The sequence below is a fragment of the Epargyreus clarus genome, unplaced genomic scaffold (genome assembly GCF_041222505.1).
Source record: "Epargyreus clarus isolate Ecla_fem2 unplaced genomic scaffold, WU_Ecla_fem_2.2 ptg000003l, whole genome shotgun sequence".
NCBI classification, from domain to species: Eukaryota; Metazoa; Arthropoda; class Insecta; order Lepidoptera; family Hesperiidae; genus Epargyreus; species Epargyreus clarus.
The window spans coordinates 5,063,053-5,089,114 of NW_027332211.1; the positions used below are offsets into that span (position 1 = coordinate 5,063,053).

General features: G+C 34.0%; 2 protein-coding genes across 4 annotated transcripts; one reads left to right on the plus strand and one right to left on the minus strand.

Annotated features, from left to right (window-relative positions):
* The first annotated feature begins 409 nt into the window (after nucleotides 1-409).
* On the plus strand, nucleotides 410-2,479 carry rswl (tRNA methyltransferase roswell). The gene is made up of 5 exons (XM_073084779.1): nucleotides 410-740; nucleotides 935-1,155; nucleotides 1,308-1,456; nucleotides 1,658-2,024; nucleotides 2,108-2,479. Exons 1-5 carry the CDS (start codon nucleotides 596-598, stop codon nucleotides 2,465-2,467), a joined length of 1,242 nt encoding a protein of 413 aa, XP_072940880.1. The 5' UTR covers nucleotides 410-595; the 3' UTR covers nucleotides 2,468-2,479.
* pps (protein partner of snf) lies at nucleotides 2,477-19,865 on the minus strand. 3 transcript variants are annotated; one of them, XM_073084770.1, is made up of 17 exons: nucleotides 19,423-19,865; nucleotides 16,754-16,915; nucleotides 14,429-16,277; nucleotides 13,857-14,040; nucleotides 13,376-13,606; nucleotides 12,644-13,102; nucleotides 11,086-11,421; nucleotides 10,837-10,989; nucleotides 10,634-10,749; nucleotides 10,042-10,554; nucleotides 9,582-9,850; nucleotides 9,388-9,494; nucleotides 9,112-9,320; nucleotides 8,789-8,999; nucleotides 5,568-5,724; nucleotides 3,737-3,924; nucleotides 2,477-3,362 (listed from the first exon to the last, which is right to left on the minus strand). In XM_073084770.1, exons 1-17 carry the CDS (start codon nucleotides 19,553-19,555, stop codon nucleotides 3,204-3,206), a joined length of 5,436 nt encoding a protein of 1,811 aa, XP_072940871.1. In that variant the 5' UTR covers nucleotides 19,556-19,865; the 3' UTR covers nucleotides 2,477-3,203. The 3 variants fall into 3 exon arrangements, with proteins under 3 accessions (XP_072940871.1, XP_072940862.1, XP_072940854.1); XM_073084761.1 differs by having other exon boundaries at nucleotides 9,388-9,497; XM_073084753.1 differs by having other exon boundaries at nucleotides 9,388-9,500.
* Between the last annotated feature and the right edge of the window lie 6,197 nt (nucleotides 19,866-26,062).

Consider the following 26,062-nt stretch of genomic DNA (forward strand, 5'->3'; position numbering starts at 1 on the left):
TCCAGGAATTGAGGAATTCCAACGAATTCCAAGAATGAAATAAGAATTAAAAATGAATAAAGCATTATCATCAAAACAATTTATTTGCCTATAATAAAGTTTATTAATAAAAAAAGATTTTGAATAATAAATATATATTTAAATCACAAATAATATACAATAAAACATCCCGTAAAGCAATTTTTTGTGTTAGTAATGGATTTTCTACATTCGTACAGTGTTCTAGGCCTTAATTTGGTTAAATACTTTAAGAGGAGTGGAATTGATAAAATAATAAGTGCTTACGATAAAATAATAAGCTTTTTAATTCCATTTGTCATCTTTTTAGCAATGGAATTGTGGAATGTGTGGAATGACCTAGCAACACTCGAATTTCTCCTATCACTGTCAATGTCAAGTGTCACTAGTGTCAATCATTTGTTGATTTACTTGATTGACTTTCAAATTATAATTCTTGGAATGTTTTTTTACAATTTTATTCATAAGCTTGTATTATTAGTTAAGGTTTAATTCTCTGCTAAGTTAACAATACTGTTAAACATCTATCCTCAATAAAAAACTACTTCTTTCAATAGCAGTGTAAAATACTTTTAACATGCATTGTATAAGATCGTTTCTTGCTCATGTGCGGCATTTTCCAAAAAACCGCGCTGCTACGCGGTGTGCCAAAATTACTGCGACAAACAAGATTGTAACACAAAATAGATTTTACAATACCTCAATAGATGAAGATGAAACAGGTAACTTCACCTCTTTATATTTTTCTAACCTTAAATGTGGCCATTATTGAATCCAAGCCTTTAAAAGTTCTGCAACTAATATTACTGTATATGTACATAAATATACAATTTAGTTTTTGACTCGAAAATTTATTGCATACTGCACTGGATAACTTATATTAAAAACTTAAACTTAGATAACTCTTATCTTCCAGAAAAAATTGTACAGGAGTTGAGCAAAGGTAATGCAGAGCTGGAGAAAAAGTTGCGGGTATTAATGCTAGAAGTTGAAGTGATGCGTCAAGATGGTCGACCAGCTCCCAATACACTGAAAAAAGACCAATGGGAGCAACTATTGGAATTGCCAAGCAGAAATCAAAGAAACCACTATCTATTATTCCTATTTAAAACAGAAAAAGCAAAGGAGAATAGAAAGGTTTGTATTTTATTAATTAAACTTTTTTGTAAAACAAAATTTACTGTAATGCTTGTAGTAACCAATTTAAATCTTGTTTAACATCCATACAATTACCATTTAGAATAGTAATATCCACCTATATTTATATATTAAATACATCCATTTAACAGGCGAAGAAGGAGACTAAAAGACAAGAATATGAAAACAGTGAACCAGAGGATACTAGGGAGTACCCTGATGATTTATTGTATGGGTTAAAACACCAGTCATTATTCTTGCGCATTCGAGACCAGTCAATAAATAATTTTGATAATTACAGGTTTGTGTTCATGTTTTTTTTATTTACATTTTTATCTGGTTTTGTAAGAAAATGAATAACAAGAAATGTGAAAAAGGGAAATAAACAATTTATATAATTATGGTATTTGCGAACATGTAATATGTGCTAAGAATATGTTTCTTAAACAAACATGTGTAATTAGATTAGTGCATATTTTTAATGTTAATTAATACATTTCAGAAGTCTTCAATCAATGAGGTATGGGCAGCCACTGATTATAGACTGTTCATATGAAGAACACATGGTGCGGCGGGAAATAGTAAATGCAGCTGTGCAAGTAACTCTATTGTTTGGGGATAATAGGATACATAAAGATCCATTTGATGTTCATCTGTGTAATGTTAATCTAGAAGGACCTTTCATGAGACAAGTCCATAAAAACATTCCATTAATTGATGAACCATGGTGTCCTTTGAATATCCACAGTAAAAGTTATTTAGATATGTTTCCGAAAGACAAATTAGTGTATCTCACACCACATTGCAGAGAAGAAATAACAAATTATGATCATGATGCTGTTTATATTATAGGATGCATGGTTGATAAGGTATTTGTCTACAACTGATTTTAACCATTGTCATGTCCAAACATTTTTTAATACGAAATATAAATTTTCGATTTTCATTGCAGATAAATAATGAACCTTTATCATTGGCAAAAGCTAAACGTGATGGACTGAAGATGGGCAAATTACCTCTTGACAGATATTTAGAATGGGGTCCAGGATCAAAGAAAAACTTAAATGTTAACCACATGATTTCTATCTTGTTGGACTTAAAGGCGACTGGTGATTGGGAATACGCATTACGTCACGTTCCTAGAAGGAAATTAATGAGTACAAAGATAGCAGCAATGGAAAAGAAATTAAAGAATCCTTATTTGAAAGATGAAATAACTAAGAATTATAAAAAGTATCGCAATATACTACCAAATATTATGAAAGAAAAACGATACAAACAAAGATCTCTCTATGATGATGATAATATATAAAACAAGCAATTTGTTTATAGTTTTATTTGTCATTTCTTAGTTGTAAACAAGTAAACATTACTCTTACAATGATAATTCATTGAGAAAAAGTGAACTGATTCTCTAATAATAAAATTTTAGAATATCTTTTATACATTGCCTAAAACTATTCAAATATGAATATCCGAAACTTTATATGTATAAGTTACATATAACTCAATTTTTCCAATGACATGTTATCATTTAGTTTAAATTTGAACAATTAATAATGAACTATCAACTAAACTACAAAACTATATAATAAGGGCTCTTTTCCTGTTGCGCGGGTTTAAGCCCGTACGTGTGCCATTTGCATTTTAACATTTTATACACATACGGACCGCGAGTGGCTATTTATTTCATGTATGCGAGTGGCCGCGTCCGGGCGTAAACCCGAGGCAGTAAAGTGCCCAAAATGCTATAAAATACAAGATAATATACTATTGCACACAAATTCGCTCTTCTCTTGTACAATGTCTAAAAGCAATATTTCTCTTTAACAATTATAATTAAAACATATCTCTACATTTGTGGTGCTCGACGATAAAAGGGGTACATGGAAAATTATAGAATATGTAAGTAGTCCACGATAGCTAGTGTACTGAAGTATAGATTTTTGAATAGAATAATAATCAGTCTAAACACAATACATTTCAATACATTGTATGTTTGAAACGTTAAAGGTTAAGAATATTGTGAGAACATTCGGAAATGCAAGTTAAGGCAATTGCCGCATATCGACGTCTGCGGCAGGTTTCTCAGAGCGCTGCTTGATGGTGGCTAGTATTTCTTGTAAATTCGATGGAAGGGCGATGTCCGCCAACGGGACCATCGGCGGCGGCGGAGTCATAGGCCTCGAAGGAGAGTATGCTTCATCCTAAACAAAAAAAAAATGATAATGTCATACCCTTAACTACACAAATTAAAAACCGTCTGACATTTCCAAGCAGTACTAAATTTTACTCATACATATGCAGATTTTTATATATAAATTTTTGTCTGAATGGCTTAGTTTTGGAAACTGATGAATTTTGATGAGACTTCATGACAAAAATAGTACATACTCATGACTGTATGCATAAAATTCAAAGTTACTTATTGTTGCAGTGCAAAAGAGAGAAACTGCAAATCTGTGCAATGCATGCGAGACTCTGATCTTAGTTGACATTATTTTTAAAACGTCTTTACTTACGTATTTTCAATATACACTCTTGCCATGTAAACTCAAGCTAAACAACAATAAATTAATACCTCTCCCATAGACGAGTCAGCTTGCGCCATTTTAAGTATTTGCTGTTTCTGTTCTTCAATTTGTCGGTTGAGTTCCTCCATCTTGCTCCTCAGCACGTTAGAGTTGGGAACGCCAGTCGCGGTGGCGGGGATACTGCCGCCGCTACTCGAAGACCCGGGACTGTACGCCTCGTCCTCGTCGGCGGCAGCTGTAAAGTCAATCAAAAAGTGATAGACGGATCACTCGAGAGTTTGACAGTATCATCGCTAATATTTCTACACTATAGCAGCAATGATTAATGAAAATACTATACAGGGTGAATTTTTAAAACGGGCCTTCAGGGCCAAATCCGAAAGTATAAGGATTAGCGAAAAATGCTGAAAGGAGTTACGAGGCCGATTTTGATAAAAACGAAAACTGCATCATTAGTTTTTTAAAATATTTTTTTCCTTAGCCGGGAATCGAACGAGTTCATTTTGAAAAAAATGACACCTCTATATTATTTCACTATCTGATAGTGTCGCTTATAAGGATCAAATTCTGGGAAGTAATGTTATGTGACAAATTAAAGGAAAAGGAAAATTTTGAAGAAAATACGTATTTTTCCATACATTGGCATACTAATCCTTAAGGATTATACATAACAAATGATTTATGTATAATTCTTTAGAAACAGACATAAGTCATACCATTGAAGAATTTGTTGGTTAATCAACTAATTATTCGATGTTATTACTATGACATACGGCTTAGTATGAGAAAGTAATAGTTTGGCAAATAAGTTACCGCCGTTTTTGGGATTTATTTTTTAATGAAAATAGATAACTGATTAAATAGTAAATTATTATTGTGTGTTGTTTTTCAACTTCGTTTCAACGTTAAATATGATTTTCTATATCTCTTTTTTTAGTAATCACTCGAATTTGACTCTAAAAAGTAATTCTCGCAAATTGTCAACTTTACATCTGTATTAAACGAAACGCCGCCCATAACAAGTAAATCTATTTTAATGGTCCTAAAAATAACCTTAGCTAAGTCGGACATAAAAATATAAATTATTGGGAAACAAAACGTCAATTTCGAATGACTAGAAACATTGAGCCAAAAAAAATGTTAATACACGAAATGTTTAAAATGATGAATGGCGGGAACTTAACTGCCAAGTTAATATGAAAAAATATGTATTTTCTTAAAATTGAGGCTTTTCCTTTAGTTTGTCATTTATCATTACTTTCCAAATTTTATCCTTATAAGCAACACTATCAGATAGTGGAATAACATAGAGGGTGCATTTTTTTTCAAAATGAACTCGTTCGATTCCCGGCTAGGGAAAAAGTTATTTTAAAAAAGTAACGATGCAGTTTTAGTTTTTATCAAAATCGGCCTCGTAACTCCTTTCAGCATTTTTCGCTAATACTTATAGTTTCGGATTTGGCCCTGAAGGCCCGTTTTAAAAATTCACCCTGTATAAGCGCATAATTTCATGTAACAAGTCGTAATAAGTTATTGCTAGTATTGAAACGAACAGATGGATAGTATTGAAGTTCGGGTGACTGTAAAGATTAAAGTAGCTCGCCTAGAATGTGTAGGTTCATTTATTTATCCATTGTTTCTACTGTTCATCATATACTTTCCATTGTCGACGTCAATAATTCGTTAATATTGATTTTCTGTTTATCCAGCAATTTTCCGTTACTATATTTTAATTAACTGAATCATAAAGTTAAAATTGTAATCATTTTGGTTAAAACATATTATGAAAAGGACTGCTAATTGTCAAGTCAGATGTTTAAAGAGTGCTAACAGGCACACTGACGATTATAATATTGTTAACATAAAATATGAACGTACCCAGCGAAGCTGCAATTTTATCCTTGACTGACGTAGAGAGCGCCGGCGAGGAGTACGTGGCGGGCAGCGGCAGCGCGCGGCGCCGTGGGGACGCGCCGCCCGGCGAGCGCCCCGCCAGCGGCGGCGTGTACGACCGCTTGCGGGACTCGCGTGCCACCTGAACATAAACAATATAATAAGAGGCTGTTACGCTGTTTGTCCACCGCCACCGTCACAGAGCCGATACCGATAATTAATGACGGCGCCGAAGTAGCTATTATTATAGAACATACATTTCCTATAGCCGCTTGTCCACCGCACGTCCGTCACCCGAGCACCGTCATACCGGCCGCCGATATTTCGAGTAGATCGGCGTGACCGCTGAATCGGGATTATGACGGGCCGGCAATATAAAACACATTGGAACTTGTTCATACACTGCAGTCACACGCGTGACAGCTGCAACAAAATAAATCGCTGATATCGGCCGCGGTGGACAAACTATCGCCGTGACGACATATTAAAAATCGGCCTGAAATACAGTAGAGCGTCGATTATCCGAACTAATTGGGGGACGTGGGTGTTCGGAAAACCGGTATTTTCGGATAATCGAACTAATGTACACATATATTGATTCAGTCATACAAATTTACGTACAGTTAAATGAAAACCATATAATTTACATTTATGAATATCTTTAATGACAAATAGGAAATAAACAAAAAAAAGTGCAGACAATTTTGTAGTCAAACTAGTGTTTACTAATTAAAATTAACGCTTAAAAAAATCTTGAATCTTCGTCTGCCGAAGCAAGCCTACCCGCTTACGAGAGGCTAGATCACGTACTTTTTTGAGAACAGATATTTGATACTGGTCGCTCTCGGCCTGTGTTTCAAACCAGCGCAAGGCAATATCTAAGCAAGTAAACGCTTCAGAAGCACTAACTATGTTTTCATCTTCATTATCTGAACTTGCAGTTGATGTGGTGCTAGTGGTGGCGTCATCCTTATTAGTCATGAGGTCTAAAATTTCGCTACTAGCAGTTACTACTACAGTTACGACTAGCAGTTACTAGGACGTACAATAACGAAGTGAACAAGTCGCGACAAGTGTGCGAAAACTGACGCGCGGGCGGGCGGTGGTGAGAGGATTGACCCGCGCGTACTATGTTCGGATAAGCGGTCGTTCGGTTGAGCGACGTTCGGATAATCGACGCTCCACTGTAATCTCGTTCTCTGTACCGGCACTACCGGCTCGGTGACGGTGCGGTGGACAAATTACCTTAGAACCAGAGTAGCCTAACTACAAAAAACGATTTACAATATGGAGAAAAGTAAAAGTGCATAGTCCGCTCTAAAGTTGTCGCGAGGTGTAGTCATAAATTTACTATGGCGATTCATTTCTATATTCAGAGTGAACTAGCAGTTATACGCGGACTATACAACACTTTTAAATTACGAAAATACAGATAGGTCAAAAATTATTAAAATGCAGTTAGGCCACTCTGGTTCTAGCAGCCTCATAAAATCTACAACTTCTATAACAGCAAGTGGACATCGAAAACCTATAAAAAAGTACCCTATTTAACGCCCGTTAGAAATAACCAATCTTAACCCATTTTTGCCTTCCAATGTTGGGAATTTTACAATTATAGCATAGAATAAAATATTAAAGTTAAGTTTGATTATTAATAACGGGTATAATTGGCCAATGGCAGATGCATTTTTAAATAACCCATATTGAACAGATGTTCTACCTGAAGTTTATCGCACACATGCTGCTACCCTTGAAATCTAAATTGTAGCAATCATTCAAAACTTAAAGCAAAAATAAATATAAGAAAGACAATTAAGCGGCGGGTCCACACAAGTGAAGTTAAAGAGTTATACCTCCTTAACTTAATTATCAGTAAAATATAGCACCAGTTTTAGTGGTTCAAATAGCGACACCACCATCTCGCCAATTCCACCGTATAGCAACGGTAAAGAGAACTTACTTTATAAGATGTCAATTGAGACTTAATATAGCAATGATATACTTCAAGTAGAATTCCTGTTTTATATTTATTATGAAGTTGTAAAACATATAAATAACCGTGACTAAACCTGTTTGTGACAAACTTAGTGCTTTTAACAACTATTATGGTGTTTTGACTTAAAAATAAAAATATAGGGAAATAATTTGTCATATCCTATAACAAACCCCTAAAGGGTTTTTTTTTTGTGTAAACAAGATACATTTTTACTATATATGATGACACAATGCACACTAAGTATCTTACATACATTTTATTTATCATCCGATCACACATTCACACACGTCCTTATTACATTCTCAAGTTACAGTATCGTATATCGTAGAAGTGTATGCTTCTAAGTTCATATTTGTGGCGGGAATTACGAACGGTGCGCCCTACTAATACGCATGCGTTATAATTTACGATGGCATCTTAGGTTAGGATTAGGAAGCTTTCTTTTCATAAACTCTCGGAAAGTGTTTTTTTTTCTTTTAACATTATAAAAGATAACCAGTGATATTTAACTGACACCAAACAAAGGAAAATTCTACGCAAATATTTTTTAAGTTTGTAAAAGTAGTGATATTCATCACAAATAAATCGAAATGAATGTTACAATTTTTCTGTACTGGATACTTTAGAAAAGGATATATAGGACCATATTTTTCTACAGCAGGTTATCGAGTCTGGTAAGTAAAAAAATGAACTTAAGGTATATAACGGAAAATATTGAAGATAAACTAAAAACATTTTAGGGCAATCTTTCAATTTCTGACGGTCAGGTTGTTTTTAACTATGTTTAATTTTTCAGGAACAGGAATTAAAGGATAGGGAAAATAATGAACGTTACAAATAAATATTTTTATTTTACTATCTACCACTTTATTCAGTTGATGTGTAGGTTAAAGGTCTTTCCATGCAAACACTACAGTACATAGGAAATATATTTTTAGCTTCCAAGTTTATCGTATTCTACTATGCAATGCTTAATGAATTATGCAACTTATAAAAAGAAGTGATTTTATATTGTGATGCATGATAAAGGAATAAACATATTGACATGAAATGCATGCAAAATGATTCATATGAATATATGCAGTACCTATTATAATGCTTTCTTATTCATACGGGCTTGTCTCGTATAATATGAAGACGAATAAAAATCAAAGGATGGTTTCATTACTTCATTTTATTTACATGTATTTATAAATCGTCGTTAACTAACCTTTGCTGGGATAATATCTTTAGGTATGGGCGGTCCAGCGCGTTTCTTTCTCTGCCTAATGATAATGGCAACGAGTAGATGTGTCTTCACGTCGCCGAGGCCGGGCCCGTCGAAGGGCAGCAGCACTGCCGGCAACGCTGTGTTCGCTGGCAGAGGGACTATGTAGAAATCTTTTACTGTCGCCGTATTCGTCACTTTAACTACACCCAATCTAGAATTACGTTAAATTGCACATATATTATGAGTCAATAAATAATAATTTTTAAGACTAAGGTATATTTTGTCTTCTATAATAAGTATCTTTACACCATTCTATTACAAACCTGTTCCGACTACTTAGGTAGCTGTAGAGAGCTATATACTGCATCATTTCCTCGTCGTTAGCGGCTTGTAATCTCAAAACGACGATATCTTTATTACTCGCTCGCCGCATCTTGTTAATGTAGTCCCAAACTGTCTCTGGATTTATCCTCCCTACAATGTCTAATTCTGTACTGAGATCCTCTTCCAAATCAACTGCATTGCCTGAAACCTGATAACAGATATAAATTAATTAGATACTCAATATAGTAGTGTGTAACTAAAAAAATCATACATACTTCATGTGCAGCAACATAAAATCGCGCGACATCCACCATGTTAATGCAGCCATTCCAAACTGTTGCCGTCGAATTGTCTACTGTACTTGTTGGCTCTTGATCACTCTCTGCTTCTGTCAATATGATACATCAAATTAAATTGTTATTGCACACATAACATGAATTATTAGATAATTCGTTCAAGTTATACTGACCCGACGCTTTGTCTTGTTTATTAATATACGGCGTTGGAGGTAATATGACGTTAGTGTCGATAGAAAATGACTTCGACGGCTCGTACCCGCCGTCCCCAAAGTCGCTGGCCTCGTTTTTGTAACTTTCGTCGTAAACGTCCTCTCTTGACTTTCTCAAGTCTTCCTCTGACAAAGCTGACGTTATCATGGGCTCATGGGGGTCATACTCCGGATGTACTTCTTTTAATGTTGCCGATTTCGGCCGTTCTACCGAATCAGAATCTGTGGAACTGTAAAATAGGGTAAAAATATAAATACTATGGAAAAACACAAGCTTCGTATGAACAACCACTACAAGATTGCATTATATTTACATTTGCAAAATGTGCTCCACATCACGAATTAAACTCAATTAAAAAATAAATTAAATTGTTGCCACACTTATAATAGCTTTAAGTTTTATGTTTGTAATAATACTTACTCATTTTTATTTTTACTTGAAACCGCATCCTGTGATCTTGAACGGTGCTTGGTTTTTTCTTCCGTAGACGATCGGTTTTTCGAACGGGATCTCCGACTTCGTTTCACATTGTCTTTAGACCGGGAACGTCGTTTCAATCTCTCGTTAGAGCGCGAGCGGTCTCTTGCACGGGAATTTGATCTGGAATGTTCTTTTGAGTATCTCTTCGACTTCACTCGTGACCTAGACCTGTGTCTTGACCGATCTCTTGAAACTGACTTCTCTTTTGGAGACTCTTTCTTGGATCTATTTTTCGACTCTGACCTTGTTCTGGTCGACTTCTTTTTCCTTGATTTACGGAGGGAAGATTCATCTGGGTCATTCCTCTCTTTTAATTCGGATTTTCGCCTGGACCGCGACTTAATCCTCTTTTCGTGATATCGTTTGGACTCTCCTTTCTTTGAATGTCGAGAATCCTTGTCCTTCTTTCTGCTACTTGATTTCTTACTTGATATTTCAGTTTTATTGTCTGATCTGCAATATAAAAAGTGGCGATGTTAAAATTAGCAGTTAAAAATTATTTACCAGGTGATAAATAAAGATTACGACATACGTGTCCACATTATTTGTAGATTCTTCCGCTACGGCATCATTTAAAGCGGTCACGACATCTTCTACAGGCACATTGGGGTCTAATTCTGTTGAAACAGATTCTTTGTTTTCCATTACCTGAAAAAAAGTGATATAGTTAATTTACAATCATTTTACATCACATTTATTAAAATGTTTATTATTGATTATTAAGATGATAAATACCTCTTCTCCTTTATGTGTTTTAAGGACATAAGTTTTACTCGCAGCAAGAAGGTCTAACTCAGATTTCTTTATGAGTTCCAGTTGATGTTTGGCTTCTTTATCTCGCCATTGAGCCAATTCCTGACTTGCTAATTCTTCTGGTGAAAGTCGGACCTGAAAAATTTACATGGTAAAATTATACTAAACTTAATAGTTCACAATTAATTATAATTAACGGGTATATTTTTCATGTAACAAATGTTTACTTACCAATTGCTTAGGTGTTATTGACCGATCACATATTTTTTCCCAGAGCGTGAGATTTTTCCGATCCTTGATATTGAACATGAGAGATCTATATTTGGCTTTGTACTTCATTCCTACGTCTCTGCTGAACAATTCGTGCAATTCGTTTTCCGTATCGTAAGCAAACTGTTGTATTTCGTCCTCTGTGAACTTCGGCCCATCACTTTCAGCCATGCGTGTGCTCATTTGTTCTTGGAGACCTTTCCTCACATTGTCTCTAATTGGATCGATGGAACTCATTCTGCTCTTTGAATCGTGTGAATCTTTTCTTCGTGATGTCGACGGAGATGCCGAAGGCGCCTGTGATGTAATATTGATACCATAAGCGAACTCTATATTCTAATCAAAGTGTAAACATATCAAGGTTATGTCTGTTATTAGGTGAGAAATCTAGACGGATATTGTTAAACATTACAGGTATACATTTTGTGCATGTGGGTAAATAATAAGTGTCGTACGAAATTATAAGCAAGTGAATAAAATAAAAATATGCGCATATAAAGAAAAATTAAATCTTGAATATTAAATCAGTAATTAATACAACTATTTTACGAAGCATAATTGTTATGAAATGTTTAATATGTTATTTTAAAAATATGTTTTATATAATTAAATAATGCACTAATATCAGATTACAATAATTAGTTAAAAGGGTTCTTTTATTAATATACGTATACACATCAGCTATTTTGTATTAAAAAATACGTACCTCAAATAATTAAATGAATATAACTAACGCGGCGACTAGACCCGGCAGTGATTTATAAGAACGAACATTACTAACCGAAACGCTGCGGTTAAATGTTAATGTACACAAAACTCAGCGCTTAAATTATATCCTTGTTTTACGACACTAACGTGAAAATAAACGTTAACATCAACATATAGTGCTCAATTTAAAACAAAGTCACTTATGTCATCTCCGAACTCATAAATAAGTGAGTAAGCTGATAACACTATGGAAGTTTTTGATCATACAAAAATCAAAATTAGAATTTATGACCAGACTTAGTACCTCGTAACAATAAGTCGCAGTCATTATGCGTGATTGAAATACAAATTATAAATGTTAGTATTATAAATGTTTCTGTAAAAAAATTAGTTACAGAAATCAAAATATTTGCAATATAGTGTTGAAGGTGGTACAACTCTTTGACATTGCTTCCACACCTATTTTTGCTATACAAAAGCATTGTAGCACTTTGTGTATAGTACAGAGTCAATTTTTTAAGGTATTCCATCTCAGTTTTTAGGGATTGTAACGCATGAGTGATCTAAATCAAGTAGAATTTTTGGGCTGGGCGACAGTGACCGTTAGTCAGTGAACATCCTGTGGTCGCATGTTTGCTTACATACTTTATTATATAAAAAAAATGTATGTAAGTAGGCTATTATGATTTTTTATGCATCAAAGACTCAAAAAAATATAAAGACAGGTGTAAGTTGTTTATTATTTTGTAAGGTCATTTCTAATGAAGACATTTTCATAGATAAATTGTATTAAAACATATAAAGTACTCACCCTTTCACTGCCAGACTGAGACCTGTTGGCTGACCTCGCTGGTTTCTTGGGCTCACTCATAGTTCTACTGGTACTGGCTTTTGGAGTCTCTAGAAATTTAAACATTTGTGATTTCGGCGTCGCGGGTGTTTTTGGCTGCGGCGTCATCTTCACTTCCTCCTTCGGTGATAATAGAGGTTTTGTCGATTTCTCCTTAGGCTCCGATATGCTCTTACTTAATGGCGTAACCATCTGTTCATTCGATTTTCGGGGTATTCTTGCAAAATTCAGAGTAGTTTGAATTTTATTTGGCTCGGTTGATGCTTTCTTTCTGGCCAGGTTTGGTTTAATGGCGCTTAGTGTACCCGGCCTCACGACCTCAAATGTCGGGTGCTTTTGTAGCCAACCTTTTAAATTGTCTGCGGTAGGTGCATTGGGACCCGCCAGCAACCTACCAGTTTTACGTTCATACACTATAACCTAAAATTTTAAAAATATTTTTGTAACTTTTATATTTCTTTCTAACATCATAAATATGAAAATAAGTAAGAAAGTAACGTAAAAAGAATTAACAAACGTTAATTTTAACACAAAAAAATCGACTTGCATTTTAAGCATCTCAAAGCAACTAACTTTAAATTGTTAAATAATTATAATTTTTTTACATAAGTTATCTTTGTGAGTTTTGAGCTGAATTAAACTTTGAGACACATGTCATGACGTTAGTAATTTTAAAGTAAAATATAAACATACCCTAGATTCAGAATGTGGTTTATCAGTTTTTCCACCAACATTGTCCACTTTAGAGGGCATTATTTGGCTACTCAAGGAATCCTGTGCATGCTTCAATATGCAGGCATCACTGCAATAAATGCTACTAGCCCTCGCAGGCTTCTTGCACACTATGCAAATGGTCTTCGATGAGACATCCTTTGTAACAGGTGGTGGGGTCACAACTTCAATGGCATTTTGTACCATTGAGCTCTAGAAGTTCATAGAAAGTTCAGTTGCAGTGTTGCCCATGACAATATGGACACGAGTTAATTTTAATTAGATCCGAAAATATATTTTATTCTATTAATTACAAAAGCTTACACAAGTTAGCTCAAATGAGCCACCAATAATTTGTTGTAGCAACAATGATTTGTTTGAAGTGAATAAATTGCCATTATTTGGTTAAATAAAAAATATATTTTTCCATAAAATGCCATGCCAACAAAATATGATCACTAACCTTGTTCAAATTTTTATTTTTCTCATTTTTACAATTAGGACATCTCCATTCTATGCCCTGCTCTTCCATCTGCTGGCCCATGGCCTTAGTGATGTTGACGCATTTCCCGTGGAACCAGTCTTCACACCCATCGCAGCATATCATAAATCGATTATTGTGTGGCTGCTTACATATACACCACAACCTAAAACACAAACATTACTCCATAGTAAAAAGATCCTTATACTTTTCTCCTATTCTTTATGTCTTGTTGAACATACTTCTTTTCCTTCATTATCATAAACGCAATTCACATTTTTGGTGAAGACTACGCGAATTTAAAAGGCAACAAGATGTTTGACAATGCCAAAGGTTTGAAATATGTCACAGCAGTTTTATTTATTTTTTCTATAAATATTTCTTAGGGTATCCTACATATTTAATGAATGAGCTTTTGTTTCTCATTTAGAAACTTGATAGAAACCACGCACAAAATTGTATATAATAGTTGTTCCAACTAATAACGATATTGACAAATTAATTATATATTTCCATATAGATCATTTTAGTGCATAATATTATTAGGATCTTACCTATTAGGATCATCTTCCGAATTCCAGCTTTCTTGAGATTCAGCTGACATTTTTTCAACGACAGGCACTGGTAATGGCTGTTGTTCTTGCTTTTTATTTGTTAATTTCTTATTAGTATATTGTCTTGATACAGGCTGCACAACAGGTTCCGGAGTAGAGGACGAATGGGTTAATGGAGGTGTAGATATAGCAGTGTCTCCCGGGATAGATGTGTCCACTTGGTTTTTACGTTTCGACGCCCTCGTCGCCGGGGCTTCGATCGGTGGTAGAGTAATAACACGACCATCGCGTCTTACTATCTCTATAGGATCTTTCCTTACTGGCACACATTTCCCCGACTTTGCAGCATTATGATTATACACACTGGTTGGAGTGTGGACTGGTTGCTGCATTTGTTGTTGAGACTGCATCGGAAGATGCATTTCTTGTTGTTGTTGATATGGTGAGGCAATCTGAGCTTTGACATGTGTTGTGTCGACTTTTCCCAACACTTGCTTATCAATAACTTCCTGTAAATTTTCTGAACTTTCCACCAGTTGCGCTACATGCATTAGTAAATCTTCAGTGAGGCCATCTTCCTCTGGCTGTAAACCTCCAAGTAAATCTAACGTGGGTGACAATGGTCCTGCTAGTCCAGGACTATTAATTACACTGGCTGTAGAAATGCTTGGTTGCGATTTAGCAGATGGTGTGACTGTATCTTGAAGTATTTGTGCCAAACTAGCATCATCAATTTGTGGTATTTGATCATAACCTTTTACAGATTTATCAATGGGAATAACGGTTTTTTCCTTCTGCTTTGGATATGTTCTTGTTGCTATTTTGTTTTTAACTCTCTCTGCATTCTCTGGAGATTTTAATACCTCTTGTAATATACTTTCTTCATTTACATCATTGCCTTTATTATTAACAGGCACACTGACAGCTTTCTTATTACTGTTGCTAAGTTCCTTTTCAGTTTTGGATGGGGTCTTGTTGTCAGTAGAGACTCTTCTGATTACATCAGGTGTAGAGAATAGAGAAGTCATATCAGAGAGTAATGCGGACACATGAGCAGGAGTCCTTTTCTCCTTCTTAATAACTTTCTGTACTGGCTTTGTCACAATTTTACTCAGTTCATTGTTTGGTGTAGGTGTAGTAGGGACTTCTGCATTTGTAAGTTGGTTTTCTTTAGGAGTTGAAGGTTCTGAATCTAGCTGTGTTCTCTCTAATGTTAAAACCTTATTCAAAATACGGTCTTTACTTTCCTTTCGTATAATATTTTTGGCAGGCTTTAATCTAGACAAAATGCGTGGTTCTAGCTTCGCAGTTTTAGCAGGTTGAACAGCTTTCAATATGCGAGGTTTCATCCTTGTCTTTCGCAATTTTGGAGTATTTGATTTGTCTTTAACATCTTTGTAGTCAGAATCAGAATCTCTGTCAGCCATGCTGTCACCCGATGAACATACTGAAGATGACTCTGTATTATCTTCAACCCTTGATTCAATCTCAGGTTTTTTCTCCACTTCAGCAACATGTTTAGATTTAGTTATAACAGGTAATGTTTTATTTAAAGCATTTCCTTTAAGTATTAAGGCAGCATCTGAGGGATTTATAACAATCTTTTTGCCTTTGGGTATAATTTGTTGTTCTAAGATAGTAATCTTTTTCGAATTCGAAAGTGGTTTTGTTTGTGGATTATGGACAATTTCAATAATAGGGTCATTTGAAACTTTGTATGTGTCGCTGACTTGTGATATAGTCTCGCTTGGAGATTTGAGTGGTGTGTAGCAATGGTCATTGTGAAATCCAACTAGGCTATTTTCCCTAGTCTCAATTCGTAATGACTGTAACATTTCAGCACCACTATCTGTAACATATGCAAATTAAATCAGTGTGATTTTTTATTAAAATGGGAAAAATGTAAATTTGTTATACTACTTTTTAACTTTATTTATTCAGTAATAAACTAGACTTATTAAGCTTACATCTTATATAGGCTATCTGTGTTTAATATCATAAGAAACCTATGACGTCAGACCTAGACCACTCAGGTGCTCTCTCTACTTGACATGTGACGATGATTGCCAGGATGATTATGTTAAATATAACTGATAATAAACCATTTGTATTTCATTTTATAACCATACAGTTATTTCATATATAGCCCCAATAGCAAATAATTTGTGCTTTTGGCGATTTGGTTTTAATATTTTTACGTTAGTCTTATTTTTGTAATAATAATTATATTTAACTAGTATATGGATATATATATGAATAAAAACAACTGGTTAACAGTACTTAATTACAGTGTGGTATACCAAAACTTACTAATAAGTTACTTACCATACTTAATAATGCTATTTGGTTCATCAAAGTAACTGTCCACTGAAAGTGTGACATGAGGCACCTTATCATCTTCATTTTCAGAATCTGTAGCATCATCGGGTTTCCCTTCATGTCCAACACGCACAACACTGATACCAGCAGTTTGAGATCCATCACTCCCTGAAATATTTCATATACAATTTTAAGCCAAAGACATTGAACTATATATCTAATACTTTTAAATGAGCAATTCTTGCATATTTTATTGACATTTAGTATGCAGGGTGTTCTGGAGGCAATAAATTGATTTTGCTAGTTTTCATTTTTAGAAACAGTGTTTAAAAATTAACACAGAATAAAGCTCCTTCATCTGGGTACTTAGCAACAAACCAGATATGAGGAGGTAAATCATGACCATTTCATTATAATAAGTTGTTAAGAAATATACATAAAATATTAAACAATCAGAAACGGTATGAAGCAGTATGAACACTTTTGTTAGAAAATATTGGCAATGTTCACTCTACAGATCTCAATATTTTCTCTTTTATTTAAACTAATTGTCCTATATGTAAGTCAAAGGTTTATAACATTGGTTCATCAGTAATATGATTGAAAAAGACTGAAAATAGTATTGATTAAAGCAATTAATAGCAGAATTTAGAAAGTAACATGAAGTTAATGTTTATTTTGAAACTAATATGGAATGCATACAATTGAGGCATGGGTATTTTATTTTAAAACGATTACACGGCCGTTATTTAGTGTTTAGAGAATGGTAAGTCATTACATTAATATTACTGCATGTTGATAGTGCGAGTTGGTAGTTTAAAAATAATTTACAATTACTAGTTTTTATACATTCAACTTCATCTTTTTCTCACCTCAGCAAGCGATAAAGTGAATATAAGAAAGCTTTGAATTTTGTCCTTGGTAATCTGATTTTGCGGGGGGATTACGGTTCTTACGGCGCCAAGATTTGAATGCGGTTCCGTATAGATTTCGATGAGACAAGACGAAAAGTAAGAATAAATTATTTTGATATCTCGCTTAGTTTTCGAGATATCGATACTCAAAAATTATTGGAAAATTTCGATTTTTTGCGTTTTAAAAGTGAAATTGCCGAGGAACGGCGCGGCGGAAACGGGTGCGACTGGTATCTCCGGATAGGGGAGGACGTGCAGAATACGGTAGAAGAAAAATGAAGAGAATTCGTTAAGAGACGGCGGAGGAAAATGAGAAAAACCAAAAATTGATTTTTGAAAAATGGAGAAAATTATATTTAAAAATTTAGAAAACGGAGAGAAACGGAAGTAGTATGTGCGAAAAGGTATCGTTGAGACGAGTATGATGGTATAAAATAATTAGAAATCGGGCAAGGGACAACGAAGTTAAAGGTGATTGAAATTTGAGTTGGTATTGGTTAGGTTAGGTTTTTTTTTTTTTTTTTTTATAATAAAACTACTCTCCACAGACTGATCGTCCGTGCCTTTTTTTATGCTAAGTTTATTTTGTCATATTCTTACTCTTAGACAAAATAGTTGATAGCTCCACTATGAGCCTTCACTGTCACCACCGCACTTAACCTGGTAATGGCACGACCCAGTTTCATGCGGTGATGGCAGTGGAGGCTGCACAGAAAACCTTATTTTACTTACTACTTACAACAGGACCTTTTTTGTTGGTTTTTTTTTATTCTTTTTTTTTTTTATAATGGGTGGAACAGTTAGTTTTTTTTTTTTTCTTTTTTTTTTTTTTTCTTTGGTTGGGACAATTTGTTATTATATAATAAACACAATTATAAACACAGACATAACATAAACTAGGACCTACTTGCCTCGTCCTTTCCGGAGGCCAAGTCGAGCTTGCGGTTCGTGATTTTGTTTATGACCTTCGAGTTTTATTATTATTATTATTATCATAATAATAGTGATAATCATAATAAAGGATAAAATATATCTTCAAAAATTTTTTTTAATAAAATTCCAACATTTTTAATAATGTATTTATTAATATCTTGAAAACTAAGCAAGATATCGAAAAAAATTATTCTTTGTTTTCGTTTTCTTTTCCAAAAATCTATCGAAATACATCATTAAAAGAATATATTTTTTTTTATTTTTCGATTTTTAAATATCGATATCTCGAAAACTAAGCGAGATATCAAAAAATTTTATTCTTACTTTTCGTCTTGTCTCGTCGAGATCTATAAGGATCCGCATTCAAATTTTGGCGCCGTAAGAATCGTAATCGTGCCGATTTTGCTAATTTGTTGATACATTAATTTTGTTACAGCAATTGGCTATGTTTATGATACTGATGGTATAATACACTATTAAAAAAGATTTGCAGTTACAATATAGTATATCGAACTGTACTGAACGAAGTCCTGGAACATTTCTTTGTACATTAGATTGCCAAAAACTAGCCGCTAATGTGAGCTAGGATATGACCAAGTAGGTTCAATAATGGTACGGATGTTTCATGAATATGCTCCCTTCTAGCAAACTGAAACCTGACTGTAAGGCAATCGCAAGCCGATATAAACTCTTATCAATGTTATTAAGATAACTGATAAAACAGGCAATGCGTCAAAAATATTTTTACAAGTATAACAAATGTAAAGAATTAGTCGGTGGTTTATAAATTTACAATGAGAATTATAAAATATCTTTAAAACGACTTACCCATGAGGGTCCCCAGTAGTTTTTGGTCCACAGAAAGAGATCCATCCTTGTTTACAATAACAACAACAGAACTATCAGTTTTTGATGACGGTCCGTTGAGGTCCGTATAGTTAGTAATCACTGTATTTGACATTTTATCACAATTTATGCAACTAGGCTAAGCAAACTTCTCTATTTTTAGCCATACTCGACACAATTGCACCGCGTCTATCTATAATAAACACGCTTGGCGCCATCTTGAAATAAATCCAACAGGAATGCGCGCGCTATTCTCGGAACAGATATTAAAACGTTTAAAACAAAATTATTCAATAACAACAACTCAAAAACTTAATTTGTTACAACAATGAACACTAAATTCGTTCTAAATACATTTATCTTATTTTTTTAAGCAATGTTGTGCATTTCACACGACTTCAGCAATATTTTTGACTATTGTCAAATCAAATTTTGCAATAGTATACAAAGATAGTTAAGAGCATACAGCCAAAGGGGTGCATAGATTATTTCTCTCATCAATCATAATCGTTTCTCTTAATTAATCAATGCATAAGATAGATTCGTCAAAAATATTTATAATATTCTTTAAAAACTTCACCGCAATGAGTACCTTTATAATGCTTCTTAACGGATGATCAGACAAAACAAAAAAGATGATCATCGATTAAAAAGCATCTAAGTTAGATGTAAAATTGAATATTCAATTAGTATGGAAAGGAATGAGAACTATTCCATGTTTATTAAAAATTGTACGCTAAACTGTAAGAAAAATAATGAAAGGTAAGGAAAAAACTAACTTTTTCTATTTCGTATTACTAACTCCCTAGAGCGGCGCCAGTATAGCATAAGGGTACGAAATTTGTAACATATTTCATCTTACATTTTTTTGCAGATTCGAATTAGTTCAGTTGCTTTTTTCCCAGGTATAATTTAATACTTTGGTTTAATAACATTGGTAGTCAAATATCCCATGTAACTAGATACCATTTATGGGATAGCAACACCGAAGCGAACATAGCACCGCTCTTTTATTCATTACCGCTCGGCCACATACTCGTGAGGGAAGTGGGCAGGGCAGGTCGTGCTACTCTTTTGTCACTGGTTCGAAAATATTTTCGAAATTTTAATACAATACTATATATATAGTATTGTATTAAAATTTCGTCAAATGTACTATATATTGTAGATAAATAATTTATTTATTTATTTTTTTTTACTAGTAATGTATCTATCTATTTACAAACTTAAAATATATATACAAATAAATAAATAAATGATAAATAATTATACAATAAATAATTTCGCACCAAAGAGACTATAGATCAAGATATCATCAATAATCCAGAAATTGTAATCATCTCCTAATTTCGTTTCATGTCAATGTTTTCAAAAAGAGCTCACCTGAAATATAATATATGTCTTCTTGATGTATATTATAGGAAATAGTATCAGAATGTATGTACTCATAGTCACATTAAAATTAATCAGCGAAAACTAAATGTATACCTCCTATATTTTTTCCTAAAGTACTAATTATATGATTATTTTTGTAAGAACTGCCATATTTTTTAAGAAATACTATTTCTTGAAAAAATTTGGCAAGAAAGAGTATTTCTTAAAAAATATGGCAGTCCTACCTACGCGAGTAGGGCAGCGTGTCACGACGGAAATAATCGCAGCAGCACTAGGAGCAGTCCAAGGAGCAAGATGTAGACGCACCATTAGCCTCGCAAACTTTTCTGGTATAATGGTCATAGTATAGATTCTACGTAAATAAACACTTGGTGTATTCAAAAGTTCATTCATGGAAATTCATGGAGCAGACAACAAATGATTGTTTCCAAAAACCGCCACACGCACAGAAAAGTTTGTGGTACAATTGGGTACAATAAAGTGTAACTTGGTCGTGTCCGTGAAACTAGCACAGCATTTGCCAGCAGAGCACTAAAAAATGAGAGTTCTATTCGCATGCACATGAGTTCTATAGTTCCTGATAGTTTTCAGGAATAGTTCTGGCGATTTCACGGAGATAAAGCAGAATGAAATAATGCTCTGCTAACTTCACACAGCAGAGCATTTTCTACAAAATTGAAAAAAAAGCTATTGATTAGTGTAATTAGGTAATACCTGGAGTTCCTAATAGTTTTCAGTGATAGTTCTCGCGAAATAAACTTAAAAAATAATTTATTGATAAAATAAATTGACAAAAATTTAACCAAAAAAAAATCTGCAAAAAGGTTATTTAAAAGTGGAAACTCGTCGATTTTGCAAAGCCTAGTAATAAAATGATACATTTGTACAATAACTGACCCAGGAACTCACACTAAAGTGCCAGCACAGCATACTAGAATAATAGTACCTATCGGAAAGATTTTCGACAAAACTTTTTTTAATATTATTTTCACGTACCCAGGGGGAAGGAACTCAGCGGTTTTACATAGGCTAGTAATATGGCTACAATTTAAAAATATAACCAATCCCAGAACTCACACTAAAGTGCCAGCAGAGCATACTAGAATAACAAAAATCGGATGGAGTTTCGACAAATATTTTTTTTAATTATTTCCACGTAACCAGATGGCGGGAACTCATCGGTTTTATATAGACTAGTAACATAGCTACAATTTAAAAATATAACCGATCCCAGAACTCACACTAAAGTGCCAGCAGAGCATGCTAGAATAGCAAAAATCGGATGGATTTTCGACAAATATTTTTTTTTTAATTATTTCCACGTAACCAGATGGCGAGAACTCATCGGTTTTATATAGACTAGTAACATAGCTACAATTTAAAAATATAACCAATCGCAGAACTCTCACTAAAGTGCCAGCAGAGCATACTAGAATAACAAAAATCGGATGGATTTTCGACAAATATTATTTTTCAATCATGTCCACGTCACCAGATGGCGGGAACTCATCGGTTTTATGTAGACTAGTAACAAAGCTACAATTTAAAAATATAACCAATCCCAGAACTCACACTAAAGTGCCAGCAGAGCATGCTAGAATAGCAAAAATCGGATGGATTTTCGACAAATATTTTTTTTCAATCATGTCCACGTAACCAGATGGCGGGAACTCATCGGTTTTATGTAGACTAGTAACATAGCTACAATTTAAAAATATAACCAATCCCAGAACTCACACTAAAGTGGCAGCAGAGCATACTAGAATAGAAAAAATCGGATGGATTTTCGACAAATATTTTTTTTTTAATTATTTCCACGTAACCAGATGGCGGGAACTCATCGGTTTTATATAGACTAGTAACATAGCTACAATTTAAAAATATAACCAATCCCAGAACTCTCACTAAAGTGCCAGCAGAGCATACTAGAATAACAAAAATCGGATGGATTTTCGACAAATAATTTTTTTCAATCATGTCCACGTCACCAGATGGCGGGAACTCATCGGTTTTATGTAGACTAAAAACTTAGCTACAATTTAAAAATATAACCAATACCAGAACTCACACTAAAGTGCCAGCAGAGCATGCTAGAATAGCAAAAATCAGATGGATTTTCGACAAATATTTTTTTTCAATCATGTCCACGTAATCAGATGGCGGGAACTCATCGGTTTTATGTAGACTAAAAACATAGCTACAATTTAAAAATATAACCAATACCAGAACTCACACTAAAGTGCCAGCAGAGCATGCTAGAATAGCAAAAATCAGATGGATTTTCGACAAATATTTTTTTTCAATCATGTCCACGTAACCAGATGGCGGGAACTCATCGGTTTTATGTAGACTAGTAACATAGCTACAATTAAAAAATATAACTAATCCCAGAACTCACACTAAAGTGCCAGCAGAGCATGCTAGAATAAAAAAAATCGGATGGATTTTCGACAAATATTTTATTTAAATTATTTACACATAACCAGATAACGGGAACTCATCGGTTTTATATAGACTAGTAACAAAGCTACAATTTAAAAATATAACCAATCCCAGAACTCACACTAAAGTGCCAGCAGAGCATACTAGAATAGCAAAAATCGGATGGATTTTCGACAAATATATTTTTTCAATCATGTCCACGTAACCAGATGGCGGGAACTCATCGGTTTAATGTAGATTAATAACATAGCTATAATTTAAAAATATAACTAATCCCAGAACTCACACTAAAGTGCCAGCAGAGCATGCTAGAATAAAAAAAATCGGATGGATTTTCGACAAATATTTTATTTAAATTATTTACACATAACCAGATAACGGGAACTCATCGGTTTTATATAGACTAGTAACAAAGCTACAATTTAAAAATATAACCAATCCCAGAACTCACACTAAAGTGCCAGCAGAGCATACTAGAATAGCAAAAATTGGATGGATTTTCGACAAATATATTTTTACAATCATGTCCACGTGACCAGATAGCGGGAACTCATCGGTTTTATATAGATGAGTAACATAGCTACAATTAAAAAATATAACCAATCCCAGAACTCACACTAAAGTGCCAGCAGAGCACGCTAGAATAGCAAAAATCGGATGGATTTTCGACAAATATTTTTTTTTTAATTATTTCCACGTAACCAGATGGCGGGAACTCATCGGTTTTATGTAGACTAGTAACAGAGCTACAATTTAAAAATATAACCAATCCCAGAACTCACACTAAAGTGCCAGCAGAGCATGATTGTAAAAATATATTTCTCGAAATCCATCCACTGGGATTGGTTATATTTTTAAATTGTAGCTCTGTTACTAGTCTACATAAAACCGATGAGTTCTCGCCATCTGGTTACGTGGACATGATTGAAAAAAAATATTTGTCGAAAATCCATCCGATTTTTGTTATTCTAGTATGCTCTGCTGGCACTTTAGTGTTAGTTCTGGGATTAGTTATATTTTTAAATTGTAGCTATGATACTAGTCTACATAAAACTGATGAGTTCCTACCATCTGGTTACGTAGACATGATTGAAAAAAAAATATTTGTCGAAAATCCATTCATTTTTTGTTATTCTAGTATGCTCTGCTGGCACTTTCGTGTGAGTTCTGGGATTGGTTATATTTTTTAATTGTAGCTATGTTACTAGTCTACATAAAACCGATGAGTTCCCGCTATCTGGTTACGTGGACATGATTGTAAAAATATATTTGTCGAAAATCCATCCAATTTTTGCTATTCTAGTATGCTCTGCTGGCACTTTAGTGTGAGTTCTGAGATTAGTTATATTTTTAAATTGTAGCTATGTTACTAGTCTACATAAAACCGATGAGTTCCCGCCATCTGGTTACGTAGACATGATTGAAAAAAAATATTTGTCGAAAATCCATTCATTTTTTGTTATTGAAAAAAATATTTGTCGAAAATCCATCCGATTTTTGTTATTCTAGTATGCTCTGCTGGCACTTTAGTGAGAGTTCTGGGATTGGTTATATTTTTAAATTGTAGCTATATTACTAGTCTATATAAAACCGATGAGTTCCCGCCATCTGGTTACGTGGAAATAATTAAAAAAAAAATATTTGTCGAAAATCCATCCGATTTTTGCTATTCTAGCATGCTCTGCTGGCACTTTAGTGTGAGTTCTGGGATCGGTTATATTTTTAAATTGTAGCTATGTTACTAGTCTACATAAAACCGATGAGTTCCCGCCATCTGGTTACGTAGACATGATTGAAAAAAAATATTTGTCGAAAATCCATCTGATTTTTGTTATTCTAGCATGCTCTGCTGGCACTTTAGTGTGAGTTCTGGGATTGGTTATATTTTTAAATTGTAGCTATGTTACTCAACTATATAAAACCGATGAGTAACCGCTATCTGGTCACGTGTACATGATTGTAAAAATATATTTTTCGAAAATCCATACAATTTTTGTTATTCTAGTATGCTCTGCTGGCACTTTAGTGTGAGTTCTGGGATTGGTTATATTTGTAAATTTTAGCTTTGTTACTAGTCTACATAAAACCGATGAGTTCCCGTCATCTGGTTACGTGTAAATAATTTAAATAAAATATTTGTCGAAAATCCATCCGATTTTTGTTATTCTAGCATGCTCTGCTGGCACTTTAGTGTGAGTTCTGGGATTGGTTATATTTTTAAATTGTAGCTATGTTACTAGTCTACATAAAACCGATGAGTTCCCGCCATCTGGTTACGTAGACAGGATTGAAAAAAAAATATTTGTCGAAAATCCATCCGATTTTTTCTATTCTAGTATGCTCTGCTGGCACTTTAGTGTGAGTTCTGGGATTGGTTATATTTTTAAATTGTAGCTATGTTACTAGTCTACATAAAACCGATGAGTTCCCGCCATCTGGTGACGTGGACATGATTGAAAAATAATATTTGTCGAAAATCCATCCGATTTTTGTTATTCTAGTATGCTCTGCTGGCACTTTAGTGAGAGTTCTGGGATTGGTTATATTTTTAAATTGTAGCTATGTTACTAGTCTATATAAAACCGATGAGTTCCCGCCATCTGGTTACGTGGAAATAATTAAAAAAAAAATATTTGTCGAAAATCCATCCGATTTTTGCTATTCTAGCATGCTCTGCTGGCACTTTAGTGTGAGTTCTGGGATTAGTTATATTTTTAAATTGTAGCTATGTTACTAGTCTACATAAAACCGATGAGTTCCCGCCATCTGGTTACGTAGACATGAT

Excerpts from the sequence above, each read along its gene's own strand:
- pps (XM_073084753.1), bottom strand. The coding sequence starts at position 19,555 with ATGTCAAATACAGTGATTACTAACTATACGGACCTCAACGGACCGTCA. Across the intron at positions 16,278-16,753 it reads AAATAGCATTATTAAGTATG|ATAGTGGTGCTGAAATGTTA; the intron begins GTAAGTAACTTA and ends CATATGTTACAG. Across the intron at positions 11,422-12,643 it reads CTCAGTCTGGCAGTGAAAGG|GCGCCTTCGGCATCTCCGTC; the intron begins GTGAGTACTTTA and ends ATTACATCACAG.
- rswl (XM_073084779.1), top strand. The coding sequence starts at position 596 with ATGCATTGTATAAGATCGTTTCTTGCTCATGTGCGGCATTTTCCAAAA. Across the intron at positions 1,156-1,307 it reads AAGCAAAGGAGAATAGAAAG|GCGAAGAAGGAGACTAAAAG; the intron begins GTTTGTATTTTA and ends TCCATTTAACAG. Across the intron at positions 2,025-2,107 it reads TAGGATGCATGGTTGATAAG|ATAAATAATGAACCTTTATC; the intron begins GTATTTGTCTAC and ends TTTTCATTGCAG.